Here is a 14,063-nt window from a genome sequence, read left to right as displayed (position 1 = left end):
TGGGAGACGACTTCACCAAAAGCAGGATCTCTCAGTGGTCACCCATTTTAATTCCACTTCCCATTCCTATTCCGATATGTCAGTCCATGGTCTCCTCTACTGTCGCGATGAGGCCACACTCAGGTTGGAGGAACAACACTTTATATTCTGTTTGGGTAGCTTTCAAGCTAATGGCATGAACGATTTCTCAAACTTCCAGTAATGACCCCCCCCAACTTCACCATTCCCCATCCCCTTTTCCCTCTCTCACCTTCTACTTATCTGCCCATCACCTCCCTCTGGTGCTCCTCCCCCCCTTTTCTTTCTTCCATGGCCTTGTCTCTTTCACCAACCAACTTTCCAGCTCTATACTTCATCCTTCCCCCTCCAGGTTTCACCTGTCACCTTGTGCTTCTCTCTCCCCTCCCTCCATCTTTTAAATCTACTCCTCAGCTTTTTTTCCTCCAGTGCTGCTGAAGGGCTTCGGCCCAAATCGTCGACTGTACTCTTTTCCTAGATGCTGCCCGGCCTGCTGAGTTCCTCTAGCATTTTGTGTGTGTTGTTCGGGCAAGGTGTAACAGCTGCTCATCTCCCCCACCCCACCAACCAGGGTCACGTGAAACCACAGGAGCAGGTGGTGGATGGTCGAATGAGCAGCTGGTGCATATCACAAGTCCTGGTTATGTGACCACTGACGCCAGGCAGACAATCTCTGAAGGGTATTGATAATGGCTGGGGTCACCCATCTTGTAAAGACACTGCCCAGAAGAAAGTGATGGCAAACCGCTACAGTAGAAAATATTGCCAAGAACAATCGTGGTCACGGAAAGACAACGGTCACCCACGTCATACGACATGGCACATAGTAATGATGATGCTGCTGGTAGAAAGATGCCATTTAAGATAGAGTATGTGCAGAAAAGATTCACAAAGATTTTTCCTGGATTCACAGGGCTGAGTTATAGAGAGATATCAGGGTTTATTCCTCACAGCGTAGCAGACTGATGGGTGATCTTACAGAGGTGTACAAGATCATGAGGGGTACCGTGCTGCCTTTTTCCCCAGGGTTGAGAATCAAGACCTCGAGGACACAGATTTAAGGTAAGGGACTGAATAGGAGCAAGCTTCACTCACATCAACACAGAACTGATTCCACAACCTATGGATTCACTTCCAAGGTCTTAACAACTGTTATTCGTTTATTATTGTTTTATGTGTTGTATTTGCACAACTTGTTTTTTGCACAATGGTTGTTTGTCAGTCTTTGCGTGTAGTCTTTCAGTGATTGTATGGTCTTTATTTGCTCTACTGTGAATGCCTGTAACAAAATGATCTCAGGGTAGCATACGTTGACATACATTACTTTTGAACTTAAGATGCTCCACAGGTATTTAGACCTGTGATGGTCTTGGGAGTTCTGGAGTTTGGGAAAAAGCCAACATCACAACACCCAAGGTGCCACTTTTTTTTTGGCAGTGGGCACACCACCACCATAACCATGTCTCTGGCCTTTGCATACCCTGCTAATAAAGGAGGTTCCCAATCCCCAGGAACTCATCACTCTGGGAATTCTCTACCTGCCACATTAGATCCATCAAGACCCCAACCAAGTTTCCCATCACAAAACCCAGCCTCCAATCTACACTTCTCACTGCCTCGGGTGACAGAGGTGGCTCTCAGCTCTGCACCAGTATTCACAAACTCTTCCCACCCCTCCACCCCCATCTCCCGTCCACCAGGTGACTTTTAGCACGTTTCCTCCCCCCACCCCCAGAGCAATAGTCAGACAAATTCAGCGTGTGCCAGTTGCTGCTCACTAACTTTTACCGAGGAGCATGGCAACTCCTCTACCTGTAGCAACAGAGTTGCGGATGTGTCTCAGCACGTCATGGAAGCCAGCCTCTGCCAATACTTCTCGCTGCCTTATTAAAACAGCTAGCCACCCTGGACCCCCCCCCCCCCACACACACACACACAAACCTGAAACAAAAATGTACCACCAGGCTCAAGGATAACTTCTCTCCCGCTGTTACAAGACAATTGAACAGTCCCCTAGTACGGTAACATGTTCTCTTGACCTCAATCTCCATCGCAGTGTCCTGTGAACCTTATCGTCTGCCTACTCTGCAACTATGAACTTTATTCTGTACTGGGTCTTGAGGAAGGGTTCCAGATCTGTTCTGGAACTACCACACAAGCACAATTGCACAGAAAGGATGGCAGAGTCTCTACTTCCTTGGGAGTCTGCAGAGATACGGCATGACATCTAAAATCACGACAGATGTGCAAGGGAGTGTTTATTGACTGGCTGCACTGCACCTTACTTATGGAAAAATTAACACTCTCAAATGGAAAATCCTACCCAGTACATCACGGCTAAAACCCTCCCAACCACTGAGCACATCTCATGAAACACTGTCGTAGGAAAGCAGCAGCCATCAGAGATCCCCACCACACAGGCTATTCTCTCTTCTGACTGCTGCCATCAGGTAGAAAGTCTAAGAACCTCAGGGCTCATACCACTAGGTTCAAGAACAGTTACTACCCCTCAACCATCAGGCTGTTGAAAAAAAGGGGATAACTACACTCACCTGCCCAACCATTCAAATGCCCCCACAACCACTGAGAAGGATCTCAGCCCAAAACACTGACTGGTTATTCATCTTCATAGATGCTGCTTGACCTGCTGAGTTCCTCCAGCATTTTGTGTGTGTTGCTTTGGATTTCCAACATCTGCAGATCTTCTCATGTTTGTGTCACTTTAAGGACTCTTTATGCTCTCATTATTCATTGCTATTTATTTGTATTTGCATTTGCACAGTTTGTTATCTTCTGCACTCTGGTTGATCCTTCATTGATCCTGTTATAGTTACCATTCTATAGATTTGCTGAGTGTGCCCGCAGCAAAATCAGTCTCAGGGTTGTATATGGTGACATATATGTACTTTCATAATAAAATTTACTTTGAACATCAACTGTTTATTTCCCTCCATAGATGCTGACTGACCAGCCAAAATCCTCCAGTATTGTGTGTGTGTGTGTGTGTTGCTCTGTTGTTGGTTTTCCCTTGTACTACCTCGATCTGCAGATGTGGTGAAATTATCTGTATTAAAAGAAAGATTTTCCCTGTACCTACGACAATTTATCACCCAAGGTGTTCCACAATGAAGACTACTCGCCCTTCAGAGGTAGGAGATCCTGCAGATACTGGAGATCTTAAGCAACGCACACAAAGTGTGTGACAAACTTAGAAGGTTTACTCCTCTCCATGGATGCTGCCTGGCCTGCTGAGTTCCTTCAGCATTCTGGAGAAGCTCGGCAGGGTTACTCAGATTCTGGTTTAATATCACTGACAAATGTCATGAAATTTGTTGTCTTTGCAGTACAATGTTAATAAATAATAGAGAAAAAACTGAATTAAAGTTAAATTAAATAGTGCAAAAATAGAAATAAAGAAGTGAGGTAGTGTTCATGGATTCAATGTCCATTCAGAAATCAGATGGCAGAGGGGAAGGCAAAAAGAGAAAATCTTCTTGAAGTACGGTCTGGGCTGAAACGTCAACAGCTTACTCTGTTCCATAGATGCTGCCTGGCCTGCTGAGTTCCTCCAGGTAGGGGTAGGGTTGTGTGTATGTGTGTCAGAGGGGAAGAAATTGTTCATGAATTGTTGAGTATGTGTCTTCAGACTTCTGTACGTCCTCCCTGACGGTAGCAATGAGAAGAGGACATGACCTGGGCCTTGGGGGTCCTTAATGATGGATGCCGCCTTTTTGAGGCATCCGCTCCTCGAAGCTGTCCAGGATACTACAGAGGTCAGTGCCCATGATAGAGCTGACTGTTTACAACTCTCTGCAGCTTACTTTGACCCTGTGCATCCCTCTCCACAGACACTGTCTGTCCTGCCGAGTTGCGTGTGTGTGTGTGTGTGTGTGTGTGTGTGTGTGTGTGTGTGTGTGTGTGTGTGTGTGTGCGCGTGTGCTGCTCTCTCATCGACCAGCATCCCCGCGACAATGTACAAACCCGACAATCAACAACTCCTGCCATCTACTCGACTCGTTTTAAGTAAAGCCGGAACGGATCACAGCCACTTGGACGCTCGTTTGCCCCCACAAGCTTTCCCCAGAGATCTCGCTCCGATGACTCCCAGTCTCCCTCTCCAAGGCCCTATGCATGGTTCCTTTGTGAGGGTTAATCCCACGCTCTCTCCTCGGGAAACTCCTATTAAAGCTGCTCCCACCCACCCCCCCTTTCAAGAAACGCGTCACAACTACTCGCAGTACACGGACAAAAACACGCAAAAATGCTCTTCCTTTCCCCCCTCCCCTCTGGGTATTTTGTCAATTGTCTTAAAGCTGCATCGGTTTACGGAATAGCCCCCCCCCCAAAAAAAAAACCCTTGCACTGCAAGAAAATTCTGCTCGTTTAATTCTGCCCCTCAGGATCCAGGACATTGGTAAATAATTTTTCTCTCTCCAATAGACACACACTCACGAAAAAGTCACACACACAGGGGAAGGAAGCAGGGAAAACAATGAGTTAGGTTTTTTTTCCCTGTTTTCTGTTTTTCCTTTAGCGGGGAGAGGCTCGCTCTCCAGAAGGTACAGCCGGCTGACTCAGAAGTGTTTCACCGACTCAGATTACAATGGCATCAGGGAGCCAAGGAGAAAACATAAACTCTCAGCACCCCATCCCAACTTAATGGATGCCAGTCCGAATAGCTCTGTGCTTTTGGGGAGGGTTGTGTTGAGAGAAAGGACACCTCCCCCCTTACTCCTCTGCTTCCCTATCCCCTCAATGATACACAAACTTTCCCCAGACCCCCGCTCCCCAACACACCCCGCTCAACACCATACCAGTCGGATTTCAACCCAAACTCTCGCCATTTCAGAATCAGATTTAAAACACTGGCATACGTCGTTAAACCTGTTGTTTTGCAGCAGCGGTACATTTCAACACACAACAGTAACAAAAACGATAACATTACAATATATAGTTAACATTTTTTTAAGAGAGCAAAAAAAATCTCTCCTCCCCTAAACACCAGCAGCTTCCTGTTTCCCAAATTCCTTTCACCAAATAACTTCTTACTCCACTCTCTCTCTCTCATGATGCCTCCCCATCATCTCCAGCACAGACCCATCCAACACCCAGTGGGCAAAAGACCACCCAGACCCCCACTCTGTCCCCCCCAGTGCCCCTGAACTTGTCCCCAGTCCAATCCGCACGTCCTCAGGTGTCTGCCTCTGACCAGCGATTCCAGAGAAGAAACCCCTTCTCCACAGCTCAACCACCTTTTGCCCCCAGCTCGCGTCTTTCTGTTCCCCCCACTGTCTCCCGCTTCTCCACCCTCTCTAAAGACTCCTGTCTCCTTCTCCCCAGCTTCTCAAGAAATTACCCAACTCCTTGTGTCCCACAACAGTCCTGTCCCATTTCCCTCCTTCTGATCCATCTACAACCCTCTCTTCGGCCTCGGCAATTCCCGTCACCTCTGAAGCTTCACCATCTCCTTTCCCGTAACCACCCAAATCCAAATGCAGCCCACAATCTACTGATCCCGTCTGCCTCTCTACAACCCCGAACCTTCTAAACATGACAATCTCTGCCCTCTAAATCTTCTCTCCTGCTCTCCTCCCCTCGCTTCTCTAGACTGACAATCCTTTCCCCACTCCCCTCTCTACTCCATGCCTGTACCCTCTTCTCTCCTGCACCCTCCACTGGGCCCTCAACACTGACAATCTCTTCCCCTCTCTGCACCCCTCTGTACCCTCAGCTCCCTTGTCTAACCTCTACGCGTCACCACACTGACAACGCTACCCTTTCTATTCTTTCGCTGTACCCTCTCCTCTCCAACCCCTTCTCTACACTCTTCTGTCTCTATGCTTTCTCTTCTCTCTTGTACCCCCTCCCCGCTCTAATCCACTCCCTACTCCCCTCCGAACTCTTGTACCCCCCTCCCACCGCTCCCTACCCTCCTCTCGCCAATACCGTTACACCCCAGCCCAGCCCTCTCCCGACGCGAACCGATCCGGCCGGAGTTACGCCGCGGATCCCAGGACACGGCTGAGGGGGGTGGGGAACATTTTTTCCTCGGATACCTTCCAACGCCATCGCGGTGGGCAGCAAGCAGCACAGCAGCCAGGGACCCATCGCGGCCGGTGCGCCGCTCCCGAAGTCAGCGCATAGCAAACAAAAATCCGGCGTAAACCTCTCCCGCCCGCTCTCACTCCGCACAAACTTTCCTCCCGTCCGCACAAAACTTGCCAGCGTCTGGAACTAAAAGTGGCTCGCTCCCAGGCGCCCAGGAACCCGCCTCCGTCTCCGGATCCGCCCCTCCATCCTCCCATTGGCTGTCTGCTCTAGCCTCCGGGAGTGTTCTGCATCTCGTTGGTTTAACACTCTGTCAATCCACGCCGATTGATAGACCCAGATATTTAACCCTGTGAAAACTTGTCAACTTTTCCTCCAAGAAAATGTGAACTAAAGCAAGCGTTTGCAATCATTGACGAGATTTTCATGTTGGCAATATATCACATTCGCAGAACTGACCTTTTTTTAGTCAGGAAAATTTGATTCTCTTTTACAATTATGAAACGTCTATTTTTTGTCTAATTTTCCAATCAACTTTTTTGTGTGTGTGTGCTCGTGTCCGGCAGATTTACGGGAGAGTGGAACGCCGGTGCATTGCAGGTCTGTCTCTCTCTGCAAAATTCCAATTTTAATCGTCTGCGGGTCTCGTTAAATCTGTTCCTCAATTCCTTCCGCGCACCTAATACGCGTTTTTGTTCTTCTTGCACATGGCGAATCCGCCTCAAACCTGCACACAGACGCACACACAAAAAAGGATCTTTTTATAGCGTTCACACCTCTAGCTACAAGCGACGGAATCTCGGCAGTGATATCACCCAGTCCGCGCGATGCCATCGCCCCCTGGCGGCGGAAGAGAAATGGAGATGGACTCGGGCAGTGAGATCCTGAAGAAGGGTCTCGACCGGAAACGTCGCTGTTCCATAGATGCTGCCTGACCTGCTGAGTTCCTCCAGTATTTTGTGTGTGTTTCTTTGCATTTCCAGCATCTGGAGATCTTCTCGTGTTGGCAATAAGATCCTGTCACATTCCCTGCTCCTACAGCTCCGGCCGGGCGTGGGGGTGGGGGACATTTAACGATGAACACCGCCTTTATGAGGCATCGCTCCTTAAAGATGTCCTGGATACTACGGAGGCTGGTGCCCATGATGGAGCTGTCTGAGTTTACAGATCTGCAGCTGATTTAGTAGCACCACCCCCATACCATATGGTGATGTAGCCAGTTAGAATGATCTCCACAGTGCATCTGTAGAAATTTGCGAGTGTCTTTGATGACATACCGAATCTCGTCAAACTGCAAATAAAATATAGCCACACACATCAAAGTTGCTGGTGAACGCAGCAGGCCAGGCAGCATCTCTAGGAAGAGGTGCAGTCGACGTTTCAGGCCGAGACCCTTCGTCAGGATTCCTGTTGTTTGCAATAAAATATAGCCCCTGACTTGCCTTCTTTGTAGCTGCATCGATATGTTGAGCCCAGGTTAGATCCCCAGAGATATTGACACCTAGGAACTTGAAATTGCTCACCCTTTCCACTTCCGATCCCTGTATGAGGACTGGTGTGTGTTCCCTCATCTTACCCTTTCGGAAGTCCACAATCCGTTCCCTGGTCTTACTGATGTAGACTGCAAGATTGTTGCTGTGACATCACTCATCTAGCTGGTATATCTCGCTCCTGCTCACCCTCTCATCACCATCCGAAATTCTGCCAAAAATAGTTGTGTCGTCAACAAATTTTTCGATGGCATTTCAGCTGTGCCTGACCGCATTGTCATAGGTGTACAGAGAGTAGAGCAGTGGGCTAAGCACACATCCCTGAGGTGTACCAGGTTGCTTGTTCAAGATTCAAGATTGCTTTTTGTCATTCTTCAGTACGAGTTTAAATGGAAACAAAATTATCATTTCTCCGGATCCGATCCTCCAAGACTTGTTGGAGGGATTGCAGGCTTGCGTGCCTCAATGACCCGAAGAGCCATGTTGGCTGGAGTCAGGGCTTTATGCTTCAGCTTTGGTCGGGTCACCCATGCCAAACAGGTCAAAGGGTAGAGGCCAGACTAAGAGTGGTCCACCGGTCCTCCAGGTTCAGGGGTTCAGTTCAGCACTAACAACCCTGACTGGTCAAACAAAATTGTTACAGAAACAGCAATGAAGAATCCTTCTACATCTGGGTGCTACGGTATTCCTGAGTCTCCACCTGGGACTTGCATGACTGACAGTGGTGAAAACTGAGAGGAAACTACTGACACGATGAAGGAAGCCCTGAACATCACCAGAAATGGAGGACCTTCATTGTTACCCTAAATGCCAGCGGCGAAAAGGGCCATTGTTGTGTTGTTGTTCAGATGCAATATAGCATTAAAACTCAATAATCATATAAACACAACAAATGGAAATATAAAAGCAATCCACTAAAATACAGTGTACTAGTTTTATAAACACAGTTGTTGTTTTGCAACAAAACATTAAAATTACAATAAGATGCAGAGGATGAATAACGAGATAATGTCACAGGTTCAGAAATCTGATGGCAGAGAGGCAAATGTTGTTTCAGATTCATTGAGTGTGGGTCCTCAGGCTCCGAAGCGACAATGAAAGCACGACAGCAACTGTATTTCATTCGGAGTTTGAGAGACTTGGTGTGTCACAAAAGACCCTCACAAATTTCTACAGATGTACCACGGAGAGCATTCTAACTGTCTGCATCACCGTCTGGTGTGGGGGTTGGGGAGAGGAGGTCACTGCACAGGATCGAAAGAAGCTGCAGAGAGTTGTAAAATTAGTCAGCTCCATCATGGGCACCATCCAGGACATCTTCAAGCAGAGATGCCTCAAAAGTTGGCATCCATCATTGAGGACCCCATCGCCCAGGACATGCCCTCTCCGCATTGTTACCACCAGGGAGGGGGTACAGGAGCCTGAAGACACACACTCAGTGATTCCATAAACACTACCTCATTACTTTTTTATTTCTATTTTTGCACTACTAATTTAATTCAACTATTTCATGTAAATATACTTCCTGTAATTCATGTTTTTTCTGTTATTATTTATTGCAAAGACATATGTCGATGATATTAATTCTGATTCTGATTCCTGTATCTCCTCCCTAATGATAGGAGGGCATGTCCCAGATGGCGGGGGGGGGGGGGTCCTTAACAATGGATGTTGCCTTCCCGAGGCATCGCTGTCCTCGGTGGTGGGAGGGTTGAGCCTGTGGTGGAGCTGGTTGGGTCTACAAGCCTCTGCAGCCTTGTGCCACCCTGTGCAGTGGAGCCCCCAGACCAGGGGTGAAGCAACCAGTGCAGTGCTCTAAGGAAAGACATGTTATCCCTGGGGAAGGTCCAGGGGAGGTTAACAAGAGCAATCCTGGGAGTGAAAGCGATAATGTATGAGGAGAGTATGATGTCCTGTACCCGATGGAGTTCAGGAGGACGAGGGGGTTTCACTGCAGGAAGACTGATCTCAGGGTTGTATACTGCATACGTACTTCCATAATAAATGTACTTTGGATCTTGAATCTGAATCTTGACTACTGCATGTGTGTCTGTGCATGTGTGTAGAAAATTTGATATATTCCATGTACAATGAGGCCACTCAATCATCAAGTTGATGCCAGCCCATCAAGCAACCCCACCAATCATATTTTATTTTCCTGTAATCCTCAAAACTGCTGCCAGATTCCACTTCTCACCCCATGGTAGGGGGATAATTTACCCACCTGCCCCTGCCCTTCACGTCGCTGGGATGTCAGAGGAGACCAGAGTAACTGGGGGATCCCACACGGTCACAGGGACAGCATGCAAACCACACACGCACACTCACACACAGACACGCACACTCACACACATATAGACACACACACACACTCACACATACAGACACACAACCCACACTCACACACTGACACACAGAGACACAGACACACACAGAGACACACACACACTCACACAGACACACACACATTCACACACATACACACTCACAGGCACACACACGCACACTCATACACACACACACACACAGGCACACACACAATCACACTCACACAGACACACACACAAACACATACAATCACACACACACACACACCCACACAAACAGGCTCACACACAAACACACACACTCACAAACACACACAGTGCCGGAGGTCAAGATTGATCCCAGGTCTCTGGAGTATGAGGCAGTGTCTCTACCCACTGTATCAATTGTGCTATCGGGAGTGATTTCCCTCCCAGTGGAATCGCCGGCTGAAAACACCCCTGCAGAGACTGGTAGAGAATCGCCACACAGACACCAGATGATTTATTTATTTATCTATCTATCTACCTACCTACTTATTTGGTCAGTTCATTAATTAGTAGGTTAGTTAGAGAACAGGCCCTTTCAGCCCTCTGAGCTGCACCTCCCAGCCTAATCACAGACAATTTACAATGGCCAATTAATCTACCAACCGGTACGTCTTTGGACTGTGGGAGGAAACCTATGCATTCTATTGGGAGGACGTACAGACAGCGTCGGAATCGAACTCCGAACTCTGACTGTAATAGTGCCGCGCTAACCACTAGGCTCCCGTGGTGCCCGGCATTTGTCAACGCTGGCCCCTTCCCGCACTCCCCCGCGGCAGATGGATGTACTCCGGCCTCACCGTCCGCTCCCGTGGGCCAGCTCAGTCCTATTGTGTGTTTCCAAGATTATCATTGTTTCTTCTCTTCCTGTTTCGGCTGTGGGTGGGAGTCCCGGGGGATCGTGGACGGGAAGCGAGAGCACGGCAGCATGACCCCTGTGCATTGTGTTGCCGATGGTTTTGCTGAGCGCGGTTATTTAGTCAGCACCACCTCTTTGCCCTCTGACTGTTTCTCAGGGTGATACTGCCGGGTCTCGGGGACAAGACCAGCCTGTTTCCCTTCGGCAGTCGCTCCCAGAATCAAACTCCCTCCGCTGAGTACTCTGGGTCGAAAGGCAGTGCTTTTTCCCACTGATTCTATTGTATTGCTTTGTATCTACTGTGAATGCCCGCAAGAAAATTAATCCCAGTGTAGTATATGGTGACGTATACTCTCAAGTCCTGAGCAAAAATCTTAGGCACATATACATAGCTAGGGTGCCTAAGATGTTTGCACAGTACTATAGTCATTTAATGTATTGTATTGTACTGCTACCGTAAAGAAAAGCAAATTTCATGACATATGTGAGTGATGATAAACCTGATTCTGATCTGGGTCTCTATTGTGGACTGAGAGTGGGAAAGGGGACAGGGAGAGGGGAATCATGCATTCACCCTATCTATACCCCTCATCATTTTGTATCCCTCTATAAAATTTCCCCTCCTTCTCCTGCGCTCTAGGGAATAAACATATCCTCTTCAACGTTCCTTGGTAACTCAGGTCCCCAAGTCCTGGCAACGTCCGTGTAAGTTTTCTCCGCGCTCTCTCAAGCTTATTGCTATCCTTCCTGTGGGTTATTACAGACAATTAAAGACTGCCTGCTGATTTATAGATACTGCTCTCAAGGGAGGTCAATGCAGGAATATATGACTGCTCTTGTAACTTAATCACTTCAGCCCATTCCACTTGCTGAAGGAAAAACACCAAAGAACTGATTAGAAGATCGAAGAGTAAAGCACAGGAGCAAGCCATTCGGCCCACAGTGTTGTGCTGTACCAGCTGTTACGTACCCCGTAACTGGGTTGCCAAACCAGCAGAAATGGATCACTCAGTTGGAGTCTGGATTACTAGGACTAAGAAAGTTTTATTAAAGAAACAAGCAACACAGTAATCGAAAGGATAATAAATGCAACAGTTCAGCAATGATAAACACACATGTGCACAGAATTAAGATAACAGCATCAATCAAGCTCTATCGTTGTCTAGGGATAAATGACCAATTTCAAAGTGACACAAAGTTCAGTCCAATTTAGTTCAGTTCGCAGTAATCGTTGCCATGGCGATGGACAACGTGGGGGGAGAGAGAGAGAGAGAGAGAGAGAGAACGGGAACGACTGATCATTCAGAAACGGCTTCCACTCACAGACCAGCGATATTTGCTCACAGGCAGCTTTCGGGCAGGTCCTTTGTGATGTCACCTGAGGTCACCGACTGTGACCCCTCCTCCAGATGCGGTCGATCCTCTGCAGTGAACCCGGCACCCAAGCAAGGGCGGACACACACCGGGTTCCCGCTGATCGTACCTTTCCACCCTGTGCGTTGTCCGGTACTTCCCACCGACTCGTGAGAGGCGCACCGCTTCCAAGGTCTCGTTACCTCGAGTGTCGTGTGTGTCGCCTTAGCGAACCTGTCCCTTTTTATCCCCCTGCTGGGGTATCGCCTGTCCATCACTTCAAACAGTTCAGGGTTCAAAGGGGGAGCCGCTCCAGACAGCTCTCTCTCTCTCCCGTCCCTTCATTCCACATCTCCAGATGCTGTTTCATTGTTCCTTATCTCTCCCTCCCCTGAGGACAGGTGGCAGACCAACTGCTGATGCCACTGATGCTAGCCCACGCCAGCAAACATCTTAATTTTATGTGTATTCTCGTCACACAGCAAAAAAGGAAATCCAAAACACCCAAACACTAATCCCTCCTACCCACACCATATCCCTATCCCTCCATCTTCCTCATACTCATGTACCTATCTAAACATCTCTTAAAAGCCTCTAATGTTTTTGCCTCTACCACCATACCAGGCAGCACATTCCAGCATCCACTACCCTCTGAGTAAAAAAAATATTCCTCACATACCCCTTGAACCTCCCCCCTCTCACCTTCAGTATGCCCTCTGGTATTAGACATTTCTACCCTGGGAAACAGAAACTCTCTGACCACTCTTTCTGTTTCTCAGAATCTTCTAAACCTCTATCAGATCTCCCTTCAGCCTCCAGCACTCCAGAGAAAACAACCCAAGATTTTCCAGCCTCTTGCGCTCTAAACCAGGCAGCATCCTGGTAAACCTCTTCTGCAACTTCTCCAACCTTAACAGCCTCCCTATAGGAGACTGACCAGAATTGTATACTGTACAATACTCCAGATGACTGTGAACTTCAAGAAGGGGAAGGTGGGAGAACACATGCCAGTCCTCAGTGAAGTTCAGCAGTGAAAAAGCTGAACAGCTTCAAGATCCTGTGTGAAAACATCTCAGAGGATTTATCCTTCTCATGGTATGCACCCAAAAATGCCAGCCTCTGGGGTTTAGATGCTCCAGTTCTCTGGAGTAAGGAGAGCTGGCACAGTCTCTTTAAGGATTCTGGCCCTCTCCGCTAATTGGTGGACATGTTTTGGCACCAAGATTTAGATATTTAAAGAGCACCTTTTTTTTCATGTTCGGTGCTCAATCATCAGCTCAACTTTGGCACGGTCTGCAGTTCCTGTCTTGTTTGGATTCTCATCCAACCTCATCATGCTCTCGTCTAGCATCTAGTCAAGAACCAAGTTCTCATCTCAGTCTTGAAACATGTCTTGGATCTAGTCTCAGATACTGTATTCCAGCACTTACCATCATTGCCTAGCCTCCCGTCACAATCCTGGGCCCAACATACTGACACAACCCTGAACAAGGGGTTGGCACAGCCCCAACAAATGAGATTTGGCAGATGCTGTAAATCGAGAGCAACGCACACAAAATACTGGAGGAGCTCAGCCCCTATAGAAATGAATCAACAGTCGACGTTTCAGGCAATGACCTATCACCAGTTCTAATGAAGGGTCCCGGCTCGAAACGTCGACTGTTGATAGGTATGGCCAGCGGTTATACTTCGGTAGGAGTCTGAAGGGATTTGATACATCACCTAAGACTTGTGGAGAGCTCCAAAGCACAGGATTGTTAGGGGCTGTAAAGGGTTGTAAAGGCAGCCAGCTCCATCACAGACACAACCCTCCCCATCATCAAACACAGCGTTAAAAGGCAATGCCTCTAGCTGCTGGCATCCATCACTAAGGACCTCACCTCTGGAGACAGCCCTTCTTCTCATTGCTACCATCAGGGAGGAGGTACAGGAGACTGAAGACAC

The 14,063-nt window shown here is 48.0% G+C and overlaps 1 protein-coding gene across 1 annotated transcript in view; it reads right to left on the bottom strand.

Moving 5' to 3' along the window:
- Positions 1 to 6,253, bottom strand: part of LOC140197817 (ephrin type-B receptor 1-like) — a 68,318-nt gene extending 62,065 nt beyond the window's left edge. Inside the window, exon 1 of the mRNA XM_072258282.1 lies at positions 6,075 to 6,253. Coding sequence (XP_072114383.1) covers positions 6,075 to 6,126 — 52 coding nt within the window. The 5' untranslated portion in view covers positions 6,127 to 6,253. The remainder of the gene's footprint in view (positions 1 to 6,074) is intronic.
- Positions 6,254 to 14,063: the final 7,810 nt, after the last annotated feature.

Source organism: Mobula birostris, chromosome 5 (genome assembly GCF_030028105.1).
Source record: "Mobula birostris isolate sMobBir1 chromosome 5, sMobBir1.hap1, whole genome shotgun sequence".
Taxonomy (NCBI): Eukaryota; Metazoa; Chordata; class Chondrichthyes; order Myliobatiformes; family Myliobatidae; genus Mobula; species Mobula birostris.
This window is presented reverse-complemented; position numbering and strand designations above follow the sequence as displayed.